Below are 27,081 nucleotides of genomic sequence, written 5' to 3' on the forward strand. Positions count from 1 at the left end.
TCAGATGTTATATAAGTAGGGGCGGGGCCACCTGGTGCCCACCCCGTGATGTCACCAACTCAGCATGCACTGGTCTGTGATGTCACGAGGGGGGCAGTGCCACCAGATAACGTCACCAGGTGGACACACCCTTACCTATATAAGGACTGTCAAACAACAAAGGAGGCATTCAGTGGCCAGCTGTCCTTGCAAAGGAGCTTTTTTTTTTTTCCTCGTTTTTTTTCCGGCGGTGATTGACCATGGCTTTATCAGGGGACACTGCTTTTTATTTTTGTTTTAATAAAGGTTTTGTCAAAAACTGTCTTTTTTCTTACTTTTTGACGCTTTTTTGGTAAATAGGTAGGGGTACCCCTACTCATTCACATTGGGGGGGCATCGGGGTCTTGGGGGGGGGGGGCCTTGTGAATGGGGCTCCCACATTACGATAAGCCCCCCGTCCGCAGACCCCCACAACCACTGGCCACGGTTGTGGAGATGAGGCCCTTGGCCCCATCAACATGGGGACCAGGTGCTTTGGGGTGCTCTGACCTGCATGCTGCCATAAGGGGCGGTATGGATTTTGGGGGAAACCCCACTTTTTTTCTTCTCTTCATTCCTTCCTTCCTCTTCCTCAGCGGGTAAGTCTGCTGACAGCTGATGAGTCATCTGTCAAGGATACGGCAGCCAGCTTCTCGGTCCACTCCTTGGCAACCAGCTTAATGCGGTATATTACCGCATTTTAATAATAATAATGCAGTAATTATAATGGTAAATTCTTAGAGTTGAACTTTCACAGCTGATTTACTGCATGCAGTATTTTACTGTATTTTATTTGCAGTTATTTTCCCGCATCCAATTTGCATGTCAGGAGCCTGTGACTGGCTCTCAATGAAGCCGGTTCACCCAGCTCCGGGACGGCTGCAGAGTGAATTGCACAGGAGTCCTGTGCCTCTTCTGGTCCGTTTCAGGTCCAAATTCAGGCAAAAATTCAGACTGAAATTGGACCTGAAATGGTGAACAGGGACGCACCGGACCCCTGCTGTGAGCCACTCTGCATGGAGGTGTGAACCCAGCCTTAATGTTGAATGAAACTGAATCTAAAATAAGTAGGAGACCTAACCCATTTTTTTTTCTCCTTTAACCGCTTGCCGACCGCCGCAAGTACATATACTGCGGCGGTCAGCCCCGGCCAGGCAAAGTGACGTATATATATGTCACTAGCCTGTCACTGGCTTGTGAGCCAATAGCGGGCGCCCGCCCCGGCTCGTTCACTGAGGAGTCCGTGCGTGTGACCGGCGGACCTGATGTCCGCCGGTCACACTGCGATCGTCGGTAGAGAGGGAGAAAGGCAGGTGGCTTATGTAAACAAGCCACCTGTCATTCATCTCCTGTGTAAAAATGGAGATCAGACGGTTCTACTATGTAGGACCGTTGATCTCTGTTTTTACAGTAGTAGCCATGTCCAATCACAGTTAGAAGCACGCCCCTAGGACACACTTAACCCCTCCCTCTCCAATACAGTTAACCCCTTCCCTGCCAGTGTCATTTTTACAGTAACAGTGCATATGTATAGCACTGATTACCGCAGTAATGTCACTGGTAACCCCAAAAGTGTCAAAAATGTCAGTCAAGGGTCCGATCTGTCCGCCGCAATGTCGCAGTACCGCAAAAAAAATCGCAGATCGCCGCCATTACTCGTTTAAAAAAAAAAAAAAAACACCAAAAATTACAAAAATCTTTCCCTTTGTTAGTAAACGCCATAACTTTTGCGCAAACCAATCAAAATACGCTTTTTGCGGGTTTTTTTTTTTTTTATTTTTACCAAACATATGTAGCATAAAACAAATTGGCCGAAAATGTTAAAACATTTTAGATTTTTACTTTTTTTTTTTTTTTTTGGGAATTTCAAATAAAAAATGTGAAAAATATTGTCATTTTTGCAAAATTTACGCTATTTTTTTGTTTATAGCGCATGATCAAAAAATCGCACAGGTGATCAAATCCCACCAAAAGAAAGCTCTGTTTGTGGGAAAAAAAGGACGTCAAATTTGTTTAGGTACAGCGTCGCACGACCGCACAATTGTCCGTTAAAGTCACACAGCAAAAAATCGCAAAAAAAACCCTGGTCAGGAAGGGGGTAAAATCTTCTGGGGCTTAAGTGGTTAATCCAGTTTTAGAATGCTATGATAGAACTGGCTTTGCACAATAATCCATTCTTGTCTCACTACTTGCCTCGCCATTTGAGGAAATGCTGGCTTGTAGCTTTTGTATATAGATCCGTTCAGCTGCAGTCAGGTTGAGACATACTGTATGCATCTATACTTGACACTTTCCTAACTGGCCTATAGTACTATGATGGCCGGGCGGGAGCACTGTTGTTCTAAGAGGACACCATATGATGTCCTCCCAGAACGTGCCTCTCAATCGGCCACGCAGCAGCACAATCTTTCATTTGCCAATGACTAATCACTGTACTGATTTGCTGCCAGTGTCATGTGATCGCTGTGACCAATCACAGCAGATCACATGACAATAGTAAACAATAGTAAAAATAGTTATTTATACCAATGAAATTAACTGGTACATAATGGGAAAAAAAAATTCTGATCCTTTCCCCAGAGTAGTATTGTTACTACTGTTGGAAAACAAAAAAGTAATACAAAAGGAAATTTTTTTTTTTTTTTTTTTTAAATTGAAAAAAATAAATATATATATATATATATATATATATATATATATATATATATATATATTTTTTTTTTTTTTACATACTATCACCAGTCAGTGTCCCTGATCACCACTACACTGGTTATATGATAACACTGTACTGCACTGGTGACAGTATGTAAAATAAAAATAGTAAAAAAAAAAGAATACATTTAAATAATATAAAAATGTGAATTCTTTTTTTTTTTTCCTAATTTCTAAATAATTGTGACAAAAATTACAACTTTTCCATGCCTCTTACTAAATACCTTGGACTGTCTACTTTCCAAAAAGGGGTCATTTGGGGGATATATGTACTGTCCTGATTAGTGTTGAGCGAACACGGACTGTATTATTCGTGTTCGTACCGAATAATTGGATTTTTTGTACCCGAACACGGACACGGACACTTTACTGTATGTTCGGGTAAAAATCCGTGTTCGGTCGTTTTATTTCCGGGTTTTGCATGCTTTGGCGCTCTTTTCATGGCGGGCTTTCAACAGCCAATCAACAATCGTTTAACTGGTGTGCCTTAAGCCATCCCAGCCATGCCTGCAAATGTCTCAGTAGCTGTGATTGGCCGTCTGAAGCATGTGACCAAGTCTTTATAAGTTCGAGGCAGCCGCAGCGGCGTCATTATGCTGCTTAGATTCAGGGACAGAGCACACATCAACGTGCTGGCTGCTGATTAGGGAAAGATAGGCAGGAAAAAACCATTTGTGTCCGGATAGAATTGAGGGACAGGTCGGAGTGTTTAGGCAGGGCGAGTTGTAGGCATTTTAGGGATAGAGTCTGCTGAATTATATAGGGTCAGTGTCTTCTACAAACTACAATCGATATTGCTGTGTGGGGGGTGGGGTCTGCACTCAATCCTGATCTACGATCTCTTCTCAATCCTGTTAGGGACAGAGTCTGCTGAATTTTAGGGAAACTGTGTTCTACAAACTACAATCGATATTGCTGTGTGGTGTGGGATTGGAGATAGGCAGGTGTCAGTGATCCACATCCATTTTTCTGTGTGTGAGCTGCAGTGAACACAATCTTTTTGGGCTGCAGTGAACACAATCTTTTTGGGCTGCAGTGAACACAATCTTTTTGGGCTGCAGTGAACACAATCTTTTTGGGCTGCAGTGAACACAATCTTTTTGGGGTGCAGTGAACAAAATCTTTTTGGGGTGCAGTGAACACAATCCTTTTTGGTGTGCAGTGAACACAATCTTTGTGGGGTGCAGTGAACAAAATCCTTTGTGGGGTGCAGTGAACACAATCTTTTTGGGGTGCAGTGAACAAAATCCTTTTTGGGGTGCAGTGAACACAATCTTTTTGGGGTGCAGTGAACAAAATCCTTTGTGGGGTGCAGTGAACACAATCTTTTTGGGGTGCAGTGAACACAATCTTTTTGGGGTGGAGTGAACAACATCCTTTTTGGGGTGCAGTGAACAAAATCCTTTTTGGGGTGCAGTGAACAAAATCATTTTTGGGGTGCAGTGAACACAATCTTTTTGGGGTGCAGTGAACACAATCTTTGTGGGGTGCAGTGAACACAATCTTTTTGGGGTGCAGTGAACAACATCCTTTTTGGGGTGCAGTGAACAACATCCTTTTTGGGGTGCAGTGAACACAATCTTTTTGGGGTGCAGTGAACACAATCTTTGTGGGGTACAGTGAACAGAATCTTTGTGGGGTGCAGTGAACACAATCTTTGGGGGGTACAGTGAACACAATCTTTGTGAGGTGCAGTGAACACAATCTTTGTGGGGTGCAGTGAACACAATCATTGTGGGGTGCAGTGAACTCAATCTTTGTGGGGTGGAGTGAACAACATCCTTTTTGGGGTGCAGTGAACAACATCCTTTTTGGGGTGCAGTGAACACAATCTTTTTGGGGTGCAGTGAACACAATCTTTGTGGGGTACAGTGAACAGAATCTTTGTGGGGTGCAGTGAACACAATCTTTGGGGGGTACAGTGAACACAATCTTTGTGAGGTGCAGTGAACACAATCTTTGTGGGGTGCAGTGAACACAATCATTGTGGGGTGCAGTGAACTCAATCTTTGTGGGGTACAGTGAACACAATCTCATACTTCTGAAGGTTTGAGGGTGCTGCCTGTTCCATACTCCCCCTACTCCTCATCTAGCCTTTTAGGGGTACAAACAATAGTAATTGGGGCCTAGTGTGGTTGTGTACGTGTGATATACATACACTTTTTTGGGATCATATTTTCTATTCCGCTATTTAATCAAAAACCTTTGGGGATCAGTTAAATTGGGGGATAGTCTGTGTTGGTACGTGTGAGAGAGATCCACCTTTCCAAGTTGTTGGGGTTCATCTCATACTTCTGAAGGTTTGAGGGTGCTGCCTGTTCCATACTCCCCCTACTCCTAGCCTTTTAGGGGTACAAACAATAGTAATTGGGGCCTAGTGTGGTTGTGTACGTGTGATATACATACACTTTTTTGGGATCATATTTTCTATTCCGCTATTTAATCAAAAACCTTTGGGGATCAGTTAAATTGGGGGATAGTCTGTGTTGGTACGTGTGAGAGAGATCCACCTTTCCAAGTTGTTGGGGTTCATCTCATACTTCTGAAGGTTTGAGGGTGCTGCCTGTTCCATACTCCCCCTACTCCTAGCCTTTTAGGGGTACAAACAATAGTAATTGGGGCCTAGTGTGGTTGTGTACGTGTGATATACATACACTTTTTTGGGATCATATTTTCTATTCCGCTATTTAATCAAAAACCTTTGGGGATCAGTTAAATTGGGGGATAGTCTGTGTTGGTACGTGTGAGAGAGATCCACCTTTCCAAGTTGTTGGGGTTCATCTCATACTTCTGAAGGTTTGAGGGTGCTGCCTGTTCCATACTCCCCCTACTCCTAGCCTTTTAGGGGTACAAACAATAGTAATTGGGGCCTAGTGTGGTTGTGTACGTGTGATATACATACACTTTTTTGGGATCATATTTTCTATTCCGCTATTTAATCAAAAACCTTTGGGGATCAGTTAAATTGGGGGATAGTCTGTGTTGGTACGTGTGAGAGAGATCCACCTTTCCAAGTTGTTGGGGTTCATCTCATACTTCTGAAGGTTTGAGGGTGCTGCCTGTTCCATACTCCCCCTACTCCTAGCCTTTTAGGGGTACAAACAATAGTAATTGGGGCCTAGTGTGGTTGTGTACGTGTGATATACATACACTTTTTTGGGATCATATTTTCTATTCCGCTATTTAATCAAAAACCTTTGGGGATCAGTTAAATTGGGGGATAGTCTGTGTTGGTACGTGTGAGAGAGATCCACCTTTCCAAGTTGTTGGGGTTCATCTCATAATTCTGAAGGTTTGAGGGTGCTGCCTGTTCCATACTCCCCCTACTCCTAGCCTTTTAGGGGTACAAACAATAGTAATTGGGGCCTAGTGTGGTTGTGTACGTGTGATATACATAAACTTTTTTGGGATCATATTTTCTATTCCGCTATTTAATCAAAAACCTCTGGGGATCAGTTAAATTGGGGGATAGTCTGTGTTGGTACGTGTGAGAGAGATCCACCTTTCCAAGTTGTTGGGGTTCATCTCATACTTCTGAAGGTTTGAGGGTGCTGCCTGTTCCATACTCCCCCTACTCCTAGCCTTTTAGGGGTACAAACAATAGTAATTGGGGCCTAGTGTGGTTGTGTACGTGTGATATACATACACTTTTTTGGGATCATATTTTCTATTCCGCTATTTAATCAAAAACCTTTGGGGATCAGTTAAATTGGGGGATAGTCTGTGTTGGTACGTGTGAGAGAGATCCACCTTTCCAAGTTGTTGGGGTTCATCTCATACTTCTGAAGGTTTGAGGGTGCTGCCTGTTCCATACTCCCCCTACTCCTAGCCTTTTAGGGGTACAAACAATAGTAATTGGGGCCTAGTGTGGTTGTGTACGTGTGATATACATACACTTTTTTGGGATCATATTTTCTATTCCGCTATTTAATCAAAAACCTTTGGGGATCAGTTAAATTGGGGGATAGTCTGTGTTGGTACGTGTGAGAGAGATCCACCTTTCCAAGTTGTTGGGGTTCATCTCATACTTCTGAAGGTTTGAGGGTGCTGCCTGTTCCATACTCCCCCTACTCCTAGCCTTTTAGGGGTACAAACAATAGTAATTGGGGCCTAGTGTGGTTGTGTACGTGTGATATACATACACTTTTTTGGGATCATATTTTCTATTCCGCTATTTAATCAAAAACCTTTGGGGATCAGTTAAATTGGGGGATAGTCTGTGTTGGTACGTGTGAGAGAGATCCACCTTTCCAAGTTGTTGGGGTTCATCTCATACTTCTGAAGGTTTGAGGGTGCTGCCTGTTCCATACTCCCCCTACTCCTAGCCTTTTAGGGGTACAAACAATAGTAATTGGGGCCTAGTGTGGTTGTGTACGTGTGATATACATACACTTTTTTGGGATCATATTTTCTATTCCGCTATTTAATCAAAAACCTCTGGGGATCAGTTAAATTGGGGGATAGTCTGTGTTGGTACGTGTGAGAGAGATCCACCTTTCCAAGTTGTTGGGGTTCATCTCATACTTCTGAAGGTTTGAGGGTGCTGCCTGTTCCATACTCCCCCTACTCCTAGCCTTTTAGGGGTACAAACAATAGTAATTGGGGCCTAGTGTGGTTGTGTACGTGTGATATACATACACTTTTTTGGGATCATATTTTCTATTCCGCTATTTAATCAAAAACCTTTGGGGATCAGTTAAATTGGGGGATAGTCTGTGTTGGTACGTGTGAGAGAGATCCACCTTTCCAAGTTGTTGGGGTTCATCTCATACTTCTGAAGGTTTGAGGGTGCTGCCTGTTCCATACTCCCCCTACTCCTCATCTAGCCTTTTAGGGGTACAAACAATAGTAATTGGGGCCTAGTGTGGTTGTGTACGTGCGAGATACATACACTTTTTTTGATCATATTTCCTATTCCGCTATTCAATAAAAACCTTTGAGGATCAATTGAATTGCGGGATAGTCTGTGTCGGTACGTGTGAGAGAGATCCACCTTTCCAAGTTGTTGGGGTTCATCTCATACTTCTGAAGGTTTGAGGGTGCTGCCTGTTCCATACTCCCCCTACTCCTCATCTAGCCTTTTAGGGGTACAAACAATAGTAATTGGGGCCTAGTGTGGTTGTGTACGTGTGATATACATACACTTTTTTTGGATCATATTTTCTATTCCGCTATTTAATCAAAAACCTTTGGGGATCAGTTAAATTGGGGGATAGTCTGTGTTGGTACGTGTGAGAGAGATCCACCTTTCCAAGTTGTTGGGGTTCATCTCATACTTCTGAAGGTTTGAGGGTGCTGCCTGTTCCATACTCCCCCTACTCCTCATCTAGCCTTTTAGGGGTACAAACAATAGTAATTGGGGCCTAGTGTGGTTGTGTACGTGCGAGATACATACACTTTTTTTGATCATATTTCCTATTCCGCTATTCAATAAAAACCTTTGAGGATCAATTGAATTGCGGGATAGTCTGTGTCGGTACGTGTGAGAGAGATCCACCTTTCCAAGTTGTTGGGGTTCATCTCATACTTCTGAAGGTTTGAGGGTGCTGCCTGTTCCATACCCCCCCTACTCCTCATCTAGCCTTTTAGGGGTACAAACAATAGTAATTGGGGCCTAGTGTGGTTGTGTACGTGCGAGATACATACACTTTTTTTGATCATATTTCCTATTCCGCTATTCAATAAAAACCTTTGAGGATCAATTGAATTGCGGGATAGTCTGTGTCGGTACGTGTGAGAGAGATCCACCTTTCCAAGTTGTTGGGGTTCATCTCATACTTCTGAAGGTTTGAGGGTGCTGCCTGTTCCATACCCCCCCTACTCCTCATCTAGCCTTTTAGGGGTACAAACAATAGTAATTGGGGCCTAGTGTGGTTGTGTACGTGCGAGATACATACACTTTTTTTGATCATATTTCCTATTCCGCTATTCAATAAAAACCTTTGAGGATCAATTGAATTGCGGGATAGTCTGTGTCGGTACGTGTGAGAGAGATCCACCTTTCCAAGTTGTTGGGGTTCATCTCATACTTCTGAAGGTTTGAGGGTGCTGCCTGTTCCATACCCCCCCTACTCCTCATCTAGCCTTTTAGGGGTACAAACAATAGTAATTGGGGCCTAGTGTGGTTGTGTACGTGCGAGATACATACACTTTTTTTGATCATATTTCCTATTCCGCTATTCAATAAAAACCTTTGAGGATCAATTGAATTGCGGGATAGTCTGTGTCGGTACGTGTGAGAGAGATCCACCTTTCCAAGTTGTTGGGGTTCATCTCATACTTCTGAAGGTTTGAGGGTGCTGCCTGTTCCATACTCCCCCTACTCCTCATCTAGCCTTTTAGGGGTACAAACAATAGTAATTGGGGCCTAGTGTGGTTGTGTACGTGTGATATACATACACTTTTTTTGGATCATATTTTCTATTCCGCTATTCAATAAAAACCTTTCTAGGGCAAGATCTTAAATTACAGAAATATGAGGAGACCGTCAAATAAGGGCCGTGGCCTGGGTCGTGGTGCTGCTGGTAGAGCTCCTGTTGCAAGGAGAGGACATGGTCGATCTGTGCCAGCTACACGCACAAGTGAAACACCTTCCTCAAGTGTGAGTAGGCGACAGAACCTGCATCAGTATTTGGTAGGGCATCAAACGCCCCTAGAAGTGATGAGGCCAGAACAAGTTGAGGCGATAGTAGATTGGTTTGCTGCTGACAGTGCCTCCAGTTCCTTCACATTGTCTCCCACCCAGTCTACTGCAGAAAGGTCAGAGTTGGCACCTGCAGCCAATGTCCAACCGTCTTTCACCTCACCCCCTTGCAAATCAGGCCAGCAGTCTGAGCCCCAAGCCATACAGCAGTCTCTTATTCTTTTTGAGGACTCTGTCAGCAGGGTTTCCCAGGGCCATCCACCTAGCCCTGCCCCAGAAGTGGAAGAGATTGAGTGCAGCGATGCCCAACCACTTATTTCTCAAGATGAGTACATGCAAGGATCATCGCAGCACGTCTCCGATGATGACGAAACGCAGGTGCCAACTGCTGCGGCGTTCAGCATTGTGGAGACCGACAAGGAGGGCAGGGGTGAAGACTGGGTGGAAGATGATGTGGAGGACGATGAGGTCCTCGACCCCACATGGAATGAACGTCATGCAGGTGACCTGAGTAGTTTGGAGGAAGAGGCGGTGGTCGCACAGAGCCACCAGCACAGCAGAAGAGGGAGCAGGGTGCAGAAGCGGATGAAACAAACAAAGATAAAATTCCCAGTTCAATTTGCCAACCAGTCTGCTTACCAACCAAATTGGCCTGTCTAACAGTTTGCGTCAATACAGGGGTTTAGTTAGCACACATTTGCAAACGCATGTGAAAGCTGCAGGGCCACGTCAAGGCTCCCTGTTACCTGCAGTCCTAACTCTAATGAATTTTAAAGAGTCTCCACAGTGGGAGCACATGCAAGCTAATGGATAGATAGGGGGCAGGTGAGCCTGGAGGTGGCCCATCCCTCCTGAAAGGTAATTGGGGGCATAATGGAAGCCCAGCTGATGGTATTACAGCAAAGGCACCCAGTATGTCCACTCACCAGTACACATATACAACAAAGAAAATGGCCTCTGCCCCCACCTATAACTGGCCTTCATAGCAAAGAACACATGGAAGGGCAACGCACATGAAACAAACAAAGATAAAATTCCCAGTTCAATTTGCCAACCAGTCTGCTTACCAACCAAATTGGCCTGTCTAACAGTTTGCGTCAATACAGGGGTTTAGTTAGCACACATTTGCAAACGCATGTGAAAGCTGCAGGGCCACGTCAAGGCTCCCTGTTACCTGCAGTCCTAACTCTAATGAATTTTAAAGAGTCTCCACAGTGGGAGCACATGCAAGCTAATGGATAGATAGGGGGCAGGTGAGCCTGGAGGTGGCCCATCCCTCCTGAAAGGTAATTGGGGGCATAATGGAAGCCCAGCTGATGGTATTACAGCAAAGGCACCCAGTATGTCCACTCACCAGTACACATATACAACAAAGAAAATGGCCTCTGCCCCCACCTATAACTGGCCTTCATAGCAAAGAACACATGGAAGGGCAACGCACATGAAACAAACAAAGATAAAATTCCCAGTTCAATTTGCCAACCAGTCTGCTAACCAACCAAATTGGCCTGTCTAACAGTTTGCGTCAATACAGGGGTTTAGTTAGCACACATTTGCAAACGCATGTGAAAGCTGCAGGGCCACGTCAAGGCTCCCTGTTACCTGCAGTCCTAACTCTAATGAATTTTAAAGAGTCTCCACAGTGGGAGCACATGCAAGCTAATGGATAGATAGGGGGCAGGTGAGCCTGGAGGTGGCCCATCCCTCCTGAAAGGTAATTGGGGGCATAATGGAAGCCCAGCTGATGGTATTACAGCAAAGGCACCCAGTATGTCCACTCACCAGTACACATATACAACAAAGAAAATGGCCTCTGCCCCCACCTATAACTGGCCTTCATAGCAAAGAACACATGGAAGGGCAACGCACATGAAACAAACAAAGATAAAATTCCCAGTTCAATTTGCCAACCAGTCTGCTTACCAACCAAATTGGCCTGTCTAACAGTTTGCGTCAATACAGGGGTTTAGTTAGCACACATTTGCAAACGCATGTGAAAGCTGCAGGGCCACGTCAAGGCTCCCTGTTACCTGCAGTCCTAACTCTAATGAATTTTAAAGAGTCTCCACAGTGGGAGCACATGCAAGCTAATGGATAGATAGGGGGCAGGTGAGCCTGGAGGTGGCCCATCCCTCCTGAAAGGTAATTGGGGGCATAATGGAAGCCCAGCTGATGGTATTACAGCAAAGGCACCCAGTATGTCCACTCACCAGTACACATATACAACAAAGAAAATGGCCTCTGCCCCCACCTATAACTGGCCTTCATAGCAAAGAACACATGGAAGGGCAACGCACATGAAACAAACAAAGATAAAATTCCCAGTTCAATTTGCCAACCAGTCTGCTTACCAACCAAATTGGCCTGTCTAACAGTTTGCGTCAATACAGGGGTTTAGTTAGCACACATTTGCAAACGCATGTGAAAGCTGCAGGGCCACGTCAAGGCTCCCTGTTACCTGCAGTCCTAACTCTAATGAATTTTAAAGAGTCTCCACAGTGGGAGCACATGCAAGCTAATGGATAGATAGGGGGCAGGTGAGCCTGGAGGTGGCCCATCCCTCCTGAAAGGTAATTGGGGGCATAATGGAAGCCCAGCTGATGGTATTACAGCAAAGGCACCCAGTATGTCCACTCACCAGTACACATATACAACAAAGAAAATGGCCTCTGCCCCCACCTATAACTGGCCTTCATAGCAAAGAACACATGGAAGGGCAACGCACATGAAACAAACAAAGATAAAATTCCCAGTTCAATTTGCCAACCAGTCTGCTTACCAACCAAATTGGCCTGTCTAACAGTTTGCGTCAATACAGGGGTTTAGTTAGCACACATTTGCAAACGCATGTGAAAGCTGCAGGGCCACGTCAAGGCTCCCTGTTACCTGCAGTCCTAACTCTAATGAATTTTAAAGAGTCTCCACAGTGGGAGCACATGCAAGCTAATGGATAGATAGGGGGCAGGTGAGCCTGGAGGTGGCCCATCCCTCCTGAAAGGTAATTGGGGGCATAATGGAAGCCCAGCTGATGGTATTACAGCAAAGGCACCCAGTATGTCCACTCACCAGTACACATATACAACAAAGAAAATGGCCTCTGCCCCCACCTATAACTGGCCTTCATAGCAAAGAACACATGGAAGGGCAACGCACATGAAACAAACAAAGATAAAATTCCCAGTTCAATTTGCCAACCAGTCTGCTTACCAACCAAATTGGCCTGTCTAACAGTTTGCGTCAATACAGGGGTTTAGTTAGCACACATTTGCAAACGCATGTGAAAGCTGCAGGGCCACGTCAAGGCTCCCTGTTACCTGCAGTCCTAACTCTAATGAATTTTAAAGAGTCTCCACAGTGGGAGCACATGCAAGCTAATGGATAGATAGGGGGCAGGTGAGCCTGGAGGTGGCCCATCCCTCCTGAAAGGTAATTGGGGGCATAATGGAAGCCCAGCTGATGGTATTACAGCAAAGGCACCCAGTATGTCCACTCACCAGTACACATATACAACAAAGAAAATGGCCTCTGCCCCCACCTATAACTGGCCTTCATAGCAAAGAACACATGGAAGGGCAACGCACATGAAACAAACAAAGATAAAATTCCCAGTTCAATTTGCCAACCAGTCTGCTTACCAACCAAATTGGCCTGTCTAACAGTTTGCGTCAATACATAAGCAGACTGGTTGGCAAATTGAACTGGGAATTTTATCTTTGTTTGTTTCATGTGCGTTGCCCTTCCATGTGTTCTTTGCTATGAAGGCCAGTTATAGGTGGGGGCAGAGGCCATTTTCTTTGTTGTATAGGGTGCAGAAGCGGAGCGGCCGTGCCCTAGACACTACGCCCGCTACTGCCCAACGCAGCAAGGGAACGAGCGCACCAAAGTCAGCTCAAAGGAGTTCTCTAGCGTGGAAGTTCTTTAGAAAATGTGCTGATGACAGGACACGAGTGGTTTGCACCCTGTGCAATCAGAGCTTGAAGCGAGGCATGAACCTTCTCAACCTGAGCACAACCTGCATGATCAGGCATCTAAGTGCAAAGCACGAGCTGCAGTGGAGTACACACCTTCAAAACCAAGAAACGTCTCTGGCTCATCCTGCTTCCTCTTCTGCTGCAGTCTCGGCCGCTCCAGCCACATCTGTAGTGATACCGGCACCTGCCACCCCGCAAACAGACGATCTGTCAGCAACACCACCACCTGGGTCACCAACAACCATCTCCACAATGTCCCGTGGAAGCGTTCAGCTTTCCATCTCCCAAACACTTGAGAGGAAGAGGAAGTACCCCCCTACCCACCCGCGATCCCTGGCCCTGAATGCCAGCATTTCAAAATTATTGGCCTTTGAAATGCTGTCATTCCGTCTGGTGGAGACGCACAGTTTTAAAAACCTTATGTCGGTGGCTGTCCCACAGTACGTCGTGCCCAGCCGCCACTACTTTTCCAGGCAAGCCATCCCTTCCCTGCACAACCAAGTGGGGGAAAATATCAGGTGTGCACTGCGCAACGCCATCTGTGCCAAGGTCCACCTAACTACGGATACGTGGACCAGTAAGCACGGTCAGGGGCGTTATATCTCCCTAACGGCACACTGGGTAAATGCAGTGGCGGATGGGCCTGAGGCGGATAGCAATTTGGCGCATGTCCTTCCACCACCGAGGATTGCAGGGCGCTTCAGTTTGCCTCCTGTTCGTAACTCCTCCTACTCCGCTTCCTCATCCTCTACCGCCTCCTCATCCGGACAGCGTAACACCTTCACCACCAACTTCAGCACGGCCAGGGGTAAACGACAGCAGGCAGTTTTACAACTTGCCTGTTTGGGGGACAAACCACACACCGCGCAGGAGTTGTGGAGGAGCATGGAACAGCAGACAAATGAGTGGTTGCTGCCAGCGAGCCTCAAGCCCGGCCTGGTGGTGTGTGATAACGGGCGAAATCTCATAGCAGCTCTGGGCCTAGCCGGTTTGACGCACATCCCTTGCCTGGCGCATGTGCTGAATTTGGTGGTGCAGAGGTTCCTTAAAAACTACCCCGATATGTCAGAGCTGCTGCAGAAAGTGCGGGCCGTTTGTGCGCACTTTCGGCGTTCTCACCCTGCTGCTGCTCGCCTGGCAGCGCTGCAGCGTAACTTCGGCCTTCCCGCTCACCGCCTCATATGTGACGTGCCCACAAGGTGGAACTCCACCTTGCACATGCTGGAAAGACTGTGCGAGCAGCAGCAGGCCATAGTGGAGTTTCAGCTGCAGCACGCACGCGTGAGTCGCTCTGCGGAACAGCACCACTTCACCACCAATAACTGGGCCTCCATGCGAGACCTGTGTGCCTTGTTGCGCTGTTTTGAGTACTCCACCAACATGGCCAGTGGCAATGACGCCGTTCTCAGCTTAACTATCCCACTTCTATGCCTCCTTGAAAAAACAATTCGGGCGATGATGGAAGAGGATGTGGCACAGGATGAGGAGGAGGAGGAGGATGAAGAGGTAACATTTCCAAGGCTTTCAGGGCAGTCATTCGCAAGGGGCTCCGAGGGTGGGTTCCTGCACACGCAAACGCCAGGGACGCAATTGTCCAGCAGGGGCACAGTTCTGGAGGATGAGGAGGATGAGGAGGAGGAGGAGCTGGAGGAGGAGATGGAACCATGTTCACAGCAGGGTGGCACCCAGGCCAGCTCATGGCCATCACTGGTGCGTGGCTGGGGGGATACAGAGGACACGGACGATACACCTCCCACAGAGGACAGCCTTTCGTCGCCTCTGGGCAGCCTGGCACACATGAGCGATTACATGCTGCAGTGTCTCCACAACGACCGCCGAGTTGCCCACATTCTAACTTGTGCTGATTACTGGGTGGCCACGCTGCTGGATCCCCGTTACAAGGACAACGTACCGTCCTTAATTCACTCACTGGAGCGCGATCGCAAGATGCGCGAGTACAAGCGCACGCTGGTAGACGCCATGCTGCTGGCATTCCCATCTGACAGCGGGGCCACAGTGGAAGCACAAGGCAGAGGAGGAGGAGGAGGAGGTCGCCAACGCAACCAGGGCACCGCCAGCACCTCAGAAGGCAGGGTTAGCATGGCCGAAATGTGGAAAAGCTTTGTCAGCACGCCACAACAAACAGCAGCACCAGCAGCTCAGATGGAACGTCTTAGCAGGAGGCAGCATTTTACCAACATGGTGGAGCAGTATGTGTGCACACGCCTACATGTAGTGAATGATGGGTCTGCCCCCTTCAACTTCTGGGTCTCCAAATTGGGCACATGGCCTGAGCTTGCCCTTTACGCCTTGGAGGTGCTGGCGTGCCCTGCAGCCAGTGTATTATCTGAACGGGTATTTAGCACGGCTGGGGGCGTTATAACAGACAAGCGCAGCCGCCTGTCCAGAGACAATGTGGACAAGCTCACGTTCATTAAAATGAACCAGGCATGGATCCCACGGGACTTTTCCGTACCTTATGCAGAATAGCAATGGATACCGACCTTACCCACCCATTGTTCCATTTTTGCTCTTTCTCACTCTTTTGGGGTGTACCCTCATTTAAAATTTGTGAAAAGAAGCAGTGTTGGCTACCTTGTCCTCCTCCTCAGGGCCAGATTAATGTAGGGGCTATTGGAGCTGCAGCTCCAGGCCCCTACCTTTTATATAGGCCCCGGGTTGGCCATATTCACTGTTACCGCTCTTCTGTCACTTGTAAACACAGAAGTCTGGCTTCTATGCTCGCTTCCCCAGGCAGCACCCTCAGAACCTCCCCACACAGCGTGAAGGCCGGACAAGGAGGGACAGTTGGCGATGCATGGATGTGTTTATGGGCTTCAGAGACAGCATCCCATGTTGAATTAGGCATGCATGGCTGCACCCTTCCTCCTCTGGGTGCATGGCAAGGCACGGCCCTTAAGGCCCTTCAAAATCCTCAGCACCAAGCCCATGATGCTGTTAATCCGGCCCTGGTCCTCCTCCACCGCCGCTTCCACCTACACCGCCCATAGGTGTGCGCAGCCTATTGCATTAAGGTGTGCACCCCAAAGTTGAAATACACATGCATGTGTTTGCCAGCAGGGAGAGTAATGTATCGGGGCCATGTACCTGTAGGCAAGGAGAAATAGAGCAGAGCAGGTCCCAGGGAGATCTTTCCCATCTCCTCACTGGCAATGCTATGTGCCCTAGGTGATTAGGGTGTGCCCAGGCACACCCAGCACACCCTGTGCGCACGCCTATGTCACCGCCACATCCACCACCACCTCAACCTCCCTCCTACTCCATATGGGCCTCGTCCTTCAGAGATGAAGAAGAACATTGTTTTATTTTTCTGTTTTTTTTTTGTTGTTTTAAGTTATTTCCCTATCCACATTTGTTTGCAGAGCACTTGCCATGCTCTTAATTACGTTTTGCTGCCATTTGCAGCACTCTAGCCCTTTCCTTTGGTGTTTTAGAGCCATTTTAGTGCCTTAAAGTTCGGGTCCCCATTGACTTCAATGGGGTTCGGTGTCCGGGAAAAGTTCGGTAAAAGTCCGGGACACGGACCCGGACTTTTTTTTAAAGTTCGGCCGAACCCGTCGAACACGGACATCTAGGTGTTCGCTCAACCCTAGTCCTGATGTTTTTCAGGCCTCAAGAAATGAGATAGGCCAACAGTACATCTGGATTGATCCATTTTCAGATCTATACCATAGTTTTTGGACTCTATAACTTTCCTACATTCTAAATAATAAAACCCTGATTTGGGTTATTTTCACCAAAGAAACGTTTTGATCTAATTTTATGAAGGAGGATTATTTGCAAAATTTTATAACCAAAACAAAGAAAAAACCAGCAAAAGAAAGCTCTATTTGTGTTAAATAAATTAAAATAAAAATAAAAAAAATTCCTATGGGTACGGTGTTGCATGACCGTGCAATTGTCATTCAAAGTACAATAGCACTGAAAGCTGAAAATTTGGCCTAGGCAGCAAGTGAGTGAAAGTGCCCGGTATTGAAGGGGATAAAGATTACCTTCAGCCTTACCTTTTCCCACACTTGTAGCAAGTCTTCCCCCTATTTTGGAATGGATTACTCTCAATTTCCTGCAAACTTTCATCTCTACCCCAGGGAGTGGGATGAGGACACATATTGTGCCCCAGGGATGCATTACATTTTTAAATCGGAGTTTCAGTCCCCCAGGTCATTTTTTTTTTTTTTTTTTTATTTTGTTTTGTTTTTTTTGAATACTCCGCCATAATTGTCTCCAATTCAAATCTAACGTTTGGATAATGACATTAATGTTCTTTTTAGTTTTTAAATCGTTTAAACCTAACCTGGTCTTGGAAGCATCTGAAACTTTCTTGTATTCCTTTCCTGGGATTCGGGGGCAGCTGGCTACCCAGCATGCACCGCCCAATCTAATGCCTCCACAGTAATGCCACTGCACGGCGCTCTTTCATCCCGACACACTGCCATAGCATTGGTGGCGGCGGAATTTGCCGCCCGGTTGCTATAGCAACCTGTCATTAGCAGAAAACATGGGATGGAAATTGGAAATGAAAAGGAAATAGCGTGAGATTTCGGCACTAGGTGATTCGCGTGGACTCCTGGGATAGATGATCCCAGGCGATATCCCAGGAGTCCATGGGAACTGCCTAGTGACAAAATCACATAGGCAGCTACAGAAATTAAAGGCAAAAAAGGGACACGTGTTTCTAATTGTGCTTTCAACCTTGCACCATTGAAATACTGGGAGCATGCTGACTGGTTTAATTCTTTAACAGGAAAAAGCAATTGGTTTTTCAATGCTTCATAAAAAAATACACAGTTCTGCAATATATTTTGTTTTTTTTTTTTTAGAATATGAAGATCCGAACTATAACCGGAGATACATACTGTACGAAGTCTGGGAAGAAGTTCTCTGGACAGGCTCTATCAAAAATTCTTTTGATTGACTGTGAGCATGTCATCGCTGGTTCCTACAGGTAACATGACTCTTAGCACTTATAATATCATCTTGGGCTTGAACAAGTCCACCTGGGTCACCAGGGATTGTACCCAACGTCTTATACATAGGGGTTGATTTACTAAAGGGAAATAGACTGGACACTCTGCAAATGAGCTTGGTAAATAAGAAGCTCTGCTGACTTCCATTATCCAATCAAATGCAATCAAAATCCTTGCATGTGGTTGGGTATTCTTTGTAAAGTGAAGCTTTGTCACATTCACTAAGCTCTGGAGCAACTGCACTTGCCATTTGCCTTTAGTAAATCAACCTCATCGTGTTGTTGGTTGGCCATAGACTTTAGAACCAAACCTCAAGCAACTGGTGTACCTTGTGTGGCTTTGATATCTCATTTACTGACAGCCTTACTACTGGCTCATTGGTCTGCTAGGTGGTCCCATTAGCCAATCACAAAGTGCTGAGGGAAGTAATAGACCACAGCCAGTGACCATGGGAGTCCAGTGCCTTGAAAAAGTAATTATACCCCTTAAAATTCTCCAAATTTTTGCCATGTTAATACCAAAAACGTAAATAGATTTAATTGGATTTTAGGTGATAGACCAACACAAAGTGGCACATAATTGTAAAGTGGAAGGAAAATGATAAATGTTTTTTAAATTCTTTTTACAAATACCTGAAAAGTATGGGGTGCATTTGTATTCAGCTCCCGAGTCAATACTTTGTAGAAATACCTTTTTGCTGCAATTACAGCGGCAAGTCTTTGGGTATGTCTCTACCAGCTTTGCCCATCTAGAGAGTAATTTTTGACAATTCTTCTTTGCAAAATAGCTCAAGCTCTGTCAGATTGGATGGAGAGCGCCTGTAAACAGCAATTTTCAAGTCTTTTTTTTTTTCACAGATTCTCAATTGGATTTGGGTCTGGACTTTGACTGGGCCATTCAAACACATAAATATGCTTTTGATCTAAACCATTCCATTGTAGCTCTGGCTGTATGTTTAGGGTTGTTGTACTATTGGAAGGTGAACCTCCACCCCTTCTCAAGTCTTTTGCTGACTCAAGCAGGTTTTCTTCTAAGATTGCCCTGCATTTGGCTTGATCCATCTTCCCATCAGCTCTGACCAGCTTAAAAAGACAAGGCGCCTCTAAGTGCAGTAGGCTCTGAGTATTTATTAGGTTAAAAATATAAAAGCACTCACATTTGGTAAATATGACATGGGCATAGCAAAGATCTGTCTGGAGTCTTCCTATCCGCTGTGCTGAGTGGTTGCAATGGGGACATCCGGTGATCCGCTTCCTGTAGATGCGTCCTTTCGTCTGTGTCTCAGCCTGGTCGGCATGAGATTTCCTGAAGGGTGTGGACGCAGCGGCTGGTGTCCAATAGAGCGGGTGGTGGGCGGTTACATGTTTCGGAGCTCAGCTCCTTCGTCAGACCTCACCAAATGTGAGTGCTTTTATACTTTTAACCTAATAAATACTCAGAGCCTGCTGCACTTAGAGGCGCCTTGTCTTTTTATCTTTATCACTTTCAGAGCAGCTTCTCCTCTCCAGTGCTGCCGAAGTGCAGTGTCTCACCTAAAGCCTGCTGTATTCCACGGAAGCGCCCATACAACAAACCCTTTTACTCTGACCAGCTTCCCTGTCCCTTCTGAAGAAAACCATCCCTACAACATGATGCTGCTACCACCATGTTTCACAGTGGGGATGGTGTGTTCAGGGTGATGTGCAGTGTGCATTTCTGCCACACATAGCATTTTGCTTTTAGACCAAAAAGTTAAATTTTGGTCTCATCTGACCAGGGCACCTTCTTTCACATATTTGCTGTGTCCCCCACATGGCTTCTCGCAAACTGCAAACTTGACTTCTTATGGTTTTCTTCTTGCCACTCTTCCATAAAGGCCAGATTTGTGAAGTGCACAACTAATAGTTGTCCTGTGGACAGAATCTCCAACCTGAGCTGTGGATCTCTGCAGCTCCTCCAGAGTTACTATGGGCCTCTTGGCTGCTTCCCTGATTAATGTTCTCCTTGCCCAGTCTGTCAGTTTAGGTGGGCTGCCATGTCTTCATAGGTTTGCAGTTGTGCCATACTCTTTCCATTTTTGTATGATGTATTGAACAGTGTTTTGTGAGATGTTCAAAGCTTGGGATATTTTTGTTATTATAATCTAACCCTGCTTTAAGTTTTTTACACACAGGTGGACTCTATTTACTAATTGGGTGACTTCTGAAGGCAATTGGTTCCACTAGATTTTAGTTAGGGGGTATCAGAGTAAAGTGAGCTGAATACAAATGCACGCCACACTTTTCACATATTTATTTTTAAAAAATGTTCAAAGCAGTTTATCATTTTCCTTCCACTTCACAACTATGTGCCACTTTCTGTTGGTCTATCACATAAAATCCCAATAAAATACATTTACATTTTTGGTTGGAACGTGACAAAATCTAGAAAATTTCAAGGAGTATGAATACTTTTTCAAGGCACTGTATATCCATTTATCAGAGTGGTTTCTATGTCTAAGGATGCTCTGCAACAAAGCAGCAAATGCACGCAGCCAGTTGAAAGTCCCAACTGTATTGTTAGCTCAAACATTATTAGGTATATTTATTAAAACAATTGTCTAACAATACACCCAGTGAAAGTAAATGTACTTTTGTTCTGTGGAAATGGTGCAAAATATGTTAACAATCAATTTCCTGATCAGGTCAATTTTTTTCCATTGAGTTAAAACAGAAACTACTGCATTTTGGCCATTGGCTAGGCATTTCCAATGATACATAGCACCATCTTGTGGCCAAATGCAGAACTTTTTTTTGTTTAAAGTCAATGGAAAAAATTTGACTAGCATAGGAAATAGACAATGCTATATCATTTTAGCCCATTTTACAAAAAAAAAAAAAAAAAAAAAAGGGGGTGTACATGTAGTTTCACTGAGTGAAATGTTATGCAAATTGTTTTGTTAAATACACCTGTGTGCTTAAATATGTCACTATTACACCACCGATTTTGGTTACCAACTACATTTTTCACTGCTTTGTTTTACTGTGGTGAGATGTCAAATTTATTTTTAGTGTAAGTATTTATACACGGCATAGATTCAGAAAGGAATGTAACATAAGTTTTGTTGAAGAGAAGAAAAAAAAACATACATTCTGATATTAAGTCCTGGGTCTATGCAGCCTGTCTGCAAATCTTGGTTTTCTTGCTGCACTTGGAACAGAACAATATTTCGGCATGACAGTGAAACCAGGTTGAACAATGTAGGGCCAAGATAAATTTATAAAAAAAAAATGAATTTCAATGATATTACCTAGAAGACTCATTTTAAAACTGGCTGCATGCAGTATTTTTTTAATGTAATAAGACTGTGGTCTTCTCAGAAAAGCTGTGTAATCATTCTAGCAGGGGTAGGAGAGAGCTAAGGGTAGGGCTGGCAGAAAGTTTTTTTTTTTTTTTGGTGAAGTTATGCTACAGCAGCCAATTGGGGGCACACTATCTGACCCACCTGGAAGTATCGGATAGCTGGTATACCCATAGCTCCTTCAAGAGACCTGAGCCTAAACCATTCTAAAGATCAAGAGAGATCTGCTTTTACTGACTACATGTTTCGCTTGACTTGGTGACCCAAAAAGCACTCAAGCTAAAGACCGCTACAACTTTTAGAAGTTGCTCAGTAATGGCAGCTTACATATTTTTGCTCTTAAAGTGATCCTCTCTTTGATAAAAAAAAAAAAATAAAATTAAAGAAGCACCAGCCTGTGAATGAAGATTAGTTCTACTTACCTGTACAGCAGGTGGTGAGTCCAATCATCAAGAGCATTTACTACTCCCAGGTGTCAGATGCCTGGTCCCTTGTCTGCACTTTATGGTGCTGTGGACTGAACACAGTAGTGACATATGGGGCAGCAGATGAATGCACAGCATGCAGTCCAGGGATGCAACATCAACCCATCAAGAAGTGTTAGATGCCAGAGGTCACAAAAGCAGGTAAAATGGAACTTAAGGCCACAATTAAAAATGGGCACAGGCAGGAATTTAATGCAGGAAAGACATGCTTTTTGCCTTCTGTAATTAAAGTCACTTACCTGCCTTTCTGCCCTTGTACAGTGAGCTGTGCACAAGCGGGTCACTGCACAAATTTGGCAATGCCGAATTTGACCAAACTCCTGTGCGTGCCCAAGAGTGACATCGCTGGAGCCGAGGGGAGTATAGTGCTGCTTTAATCAGAGCATCAATTTGACACCTCCTGATGGACATGCAAGAGGCAAAGACAGAATGGCTAAAAAAAACAAAACCAAATACCCTTGCAGTGACCCCCCCTCCCCCCCGCCCACGGGTTAAATGCTCATTATGTTTAGGGGTCCTGGCATAAATAAGAATGCTTACCTTGTTCTACACTCCAGCAGGCTCCCTCCAGTAGTGTGATTAGGACGCTGGGGTCCCTTCTGTAGGGCACTCAGGGCTGCAGTTGCACACTCCACGTACAAAGCAGGGTACATACCCCTGTGTTGTATGTGACCACACCGTGGGACTGCCCACAGACCAGAACTTCAAGGAAGAAGAGGACCGCATCGGAGCTGGGTTTAGGGTAAGTAATACTGCCTCTCCTTCTAGGCCAGGAATCTTCAAACTAAGGCCCTCCAGCTGTTGCAGAACTACACATCCCATGAGGCATTGTAAAACTCTGAAATTCAGACATGACTAGGCATGATGGGAATTGTAGTTCCTGAAAAACTGGAGGGCCGTAGTTTGAAGACCCCCTGCTTTAGACATAACAAGCATTTAACCTTTGCTGTGCCCCCCACACAATGCATGAGTCGATTTTGACTAATTCCTGGAGTTGGGTGTTAAAGGAATACTAAACTCACAGAGTTTAATTTTCATTATCTTTTCTCTTTCTGTATATTCATGATGACACTGTGCAATTATTTAAAAAAAAAAACGAAACACCTTTTTCCTAACCGATATACAGCTGTCACATGACCCATCTCTTTCCCAGCCTGTCTGCAGGCTGGGAAAGCAGAAGAAGCTTCTAGTCCTCTGCTGCTGTTCACATCAAATCAGTATCAAAATTAGATTAAAAAAAAAAAAACAGCCTTTGGGATACAGAGTAAAAATAAATAAGATCAATAAACTATTTTTAAATTGTCATACAAATACATATTTGAAATTAAATCTTTTTTTTTTTTGGCAAGAACATGGTCTGGGCAGATTTCTTCCAGTCACAGGCAGTCACACCACTCCAGTCTGTGTCTTTGAATAAGGAGGTGAAGCCTCAATTAATCTACATGGAATATCCTGACTCCACTGTGTAAATGCCCACATGTGTGACTCTATAGTCACATGTGGTGCTCATATATGATAGGGAGGAAATTCTTTGCATAGAAACTCACTGAGAACTGAGCATGTGCAGAGCTTTAACCACATACTGCCTGCCCACGGGCAAATGACGGCGGACCGGTGCAGGTATTGTTCTGGGACGCCGTCCTATGACGGCGCACCAGAACTGCCCCTCTCGCGCGCCCGCGGGGGCGTGCATTGTGGTGATCGTGGCCGCGCCGTGTTGCTTGGACACGGCGCGACCCCGATCTCAGTAAAGAGCCAATGACATGGCTCTTTACCCACGTGATCGGCTGTGTCCAATGACAGCTGTGTTCAATCACAGCCGGTCACATGTAAATAAGGGAAGCGCCGTTTATCAGCTCTCCTCGCCTCACACTGTCGGAATGTGAGAGGCGAGGAGAGCCAATCAGCGGCTCATCCTCCTCACAGGGGAGACCAGGACAGGTAATAAGGGCACTGATCATCAGTGCCCTGATTACAGAAACGTGAAAATCAGTGCCCATAGTGCTGCCAGTCTGTGCCCATCAGTGCTTGCTCATCTGTGCTGCCTATCAGTGCCCATCAGTGCCACCCACCAGTGCCACCTATCAGTGCCCATCAGTGCGGCATATTGGTACCACCTTATCAGTGCCCATCAGTGCATCCTATCAGTGCCGCCTCATCAGCGCACATCAGTGAAGGAGAAAAATTATTAATTTTCAAAATTTACTCACAGAAAATCAAACTTTTTTTTTTTTTTTTAATTTTCTCATTTTTCTTATTTTCTTTTTTTTTTGTTAGATCTAAAAAAAAACAGCGGTAATTAAATGCCACCAAAAGAAAGCTCTATTTGTGTGAAAAAAAAAATTGATAAATTTTATAAGGGTACAGTGTAGCATGACCACGCAATTGTCATTCAAAGTCTGAGAGCGCTGAAAGATGAAAATTGGCCTGGGTAGGAAGGGGGTGAAAGTGCACTGTACTGAAGTGGTTAAACACTTCTCTGCAAAACCCCTGACTGCATTTGGGACATGGACAGAAAGGGGTGATGGAGAACAGCAGGATCAACCCGTTTTTTTTGCAGAATACAGAAATTGTATTTCATAGAGATGGAGTATGAAGTTGCAGCCCCGATCCTCCTCTTCTCGGAGCCCCTGCTGGTGCTCCTGGCCCCTCCCTCCCTGCAGAGTGTCCCCAGAGCAAGCAGCTTGTAATAGGGGCACCCAAGCTGCTGCTCTGTTTGTCAATTTATACACAGAGCCATGACTTGGCCCTGCCCCTCTGTCCCCTTATTGGCTCACTGGCTGTGGCTGTCTTAGCCAATGAGCAGAAAGAGTCACCAGGGAGCTGAGACTTTTGTGCACCTTGCTGAATCAGGGGTCAGGTAAGTATTTGGGGGGCTGCTGCACAGAAAAGGTTTTTTTTTTTAAGAAAAACCTTGAGCCTTTAGAACCACCTTAACTTGGTGCATGCTTGTTCACAAATCTTTAAGAGAAAGTATTAAAGCTGAAAGCGGCTAGCAGTTTTGGAATCTGGTCACCACTAAAAGGCATCTTGCAGTTCATGTTTAGGAAAATATATGGGAAATCCTTTCAGAACCCAGGGTCGTTGATCAGGGCTTTGAGATTACACACACCTTTTAGATTAGGTCCTAAGAAACCGTATACATTTTGTTGAATTATCCTTCCTTCATAGATGTCTCTTCCAACTTTTTGTCTTATCTTTTAGTTTCAGCTGGCTTTCTAGTCAAGTTCACAACAACATGGTGACCTACTTTAAGGGGAACATAGTGGAAGAGTTTGACAGAGAATTCCGCTGCCTGTATGCCTGTTCACTGGAAACTGACTATTTCTCAAGTCTTGAAAATGAGAACGGATCGCTTTTTGGTCAGACTCCTACAAGGCCCAGATGGGCGCCCGTGAAAACCACTGCTATCCCTGTACCAATCATTGAAAATTCTGTCCACTCAGACAGCAACTCTAGTTCTGATAGTCAGTCAAGTGTGAAGACCCCTCCATTTTTTAGGAACCAGGCCGTCACAGTCATTCGTGAAGATAAGCCTGTCATCGCAAAGTTCCTAAATAGAAACTCCCATGATACACGAGAAGAAACAAGTAAACAAAAAGTGGAAAAAGCAAATGACCAGAGACGGCCGTCAGAACCTCAATTGAATCCAAATAACCTCATGGGGATGCATACACTTTCCTTATCAAAATCTACACCTGATCTGGTTGAAAAGCCGTCTTCTGCTTTAAGGACCAAGTTTGAACAAATCCAGAATAAGTTTCTCACCCCACAAATTAAAACATCCCCAAGAATGAAAAGTGATGTGTCCCTAAACAAAGCCTCCAACACCAATGGCTCTTCGACAAACAGGAATGTCCCACTGGTTGACATGAAAAGGGAAGACGCAAGCAAGAGAATGACCCTAGGACATAGTAAACTAGCACTAATAACAGAGAGCAATAACAAAATACTAGAAAATAAGGTCTACAGTCGCTTTCAAATGCGTCCATAGATTTTGCAATGTTATGGACAGAACTATGAATAATCATTATTGCCTGCTTTATGTTGCACTGGCATCCTGTACCGTGGTTTGCAGGGTTGGACTTTGCACAGCCAATATAGGCCATGGCCAAGAGCAGCAGTGCTTTCAGGGGTGGCACACAGCCACCCATACTTCATGTTTATTGTCATTAATGATGTAATTTTGTGTCAATGATAAGCTGCTCCGGCCTGAGATACCAGGCTTAATCCACCTAATACTGCATTACAGGACCCTAGCTTTAGCTGAGCCCATGGAGAGGCATGCCATAATCAAAAGTCAGTTAAAGTAAATGCACCTATATACTGGGCATCAGAAAAACCTTGATGCATTTCACACCTAATGGTGCGAATTCATAATGCTATGTATACGCACCTTTAATTTTTTCCATTCAACCTGGGGGCTATACAGCGCATACAGAGGAATTTTCTGCTGTGGATTTTGTTTACCCCCCCCCCCCCCCCCCCGACGACTTTGATTTCTTTGTTCTCAATCGAAGACTGTTGAACAGGAAGTGGCTGATAGGAATACTCGCATAGATAATTTCAGGAACCGGTCAAAATTTATACAGTGTGTACCTGGCTAAAGGCTCATTAGTATGATGTTATCTGGCACTAGTGTATGTTGGTCTACTGTAAAACACTTTTAGATTGCTGCATGCTTCTCTATGGGCCATCTGTTTGTCTCCAAATGTCATTTGTGCGTATAATAAAATTCTATATTTTTTTTTTTTTGGGATTGCGTGCTTTTTAAAAGAATATTTTATTAGGGCGAAATAGTGTTATGTGTATTTGCATTTCAGTTTTAGGGCACAAATTGAAGCAATACACATAAATGGGCTAAATGCAAAAAAAAATGTAAATGGCATCCTGGCTGATTTTGTGCCTAAGACCTCATCGTTGTAAATCTAAAACACGGACATGC

The 27,081-nt window shown here is 45.0% G+C and overlaps 1 protein-coding gene across 1 annotated transcript in view; it reads left to right on the plus strand.

Moving 5' to 3' along the window:
* The window catches only part of LOC309566526 (protein FAM83C-like), a 73,039-nt gene extending 46,583 nt beyond the window's left edge, over window positions 1-26,456 (plus strand). Inside the window, exons 3-4 of the mRNA XM_082271699.1 lie at window positions 18,186-18,310; window positions 25,341-26,456. Of these exons, the coding sequence (XP_082127825.1) occupies window positions 18,186-18,310; window positions 25,341-26,130 (915 nt within the window). The 3' untranslated portion in view covers window positions 26,131-26,456. The remainder of the gene's footprint in view (window positions 1-18,185; window positions 18,311-25,340) is intronic.
* The last annotated feature ends 625 nt before the right edge of the window (window positions 26,457-27,081 follow it).

The sequence above is a fragment of the Pelophylax lessonae genome (genome assembly GCF_965119305.1).
Source record: "Pelophylax lessonae genome assembly, chromosome: 11".
Taxonomy (NCBI): Eukaryota; Metazoa; Chordata; class Amphibia; order Anura; family Ranidae; genus Pelophylax; species Pelophylax lessonae.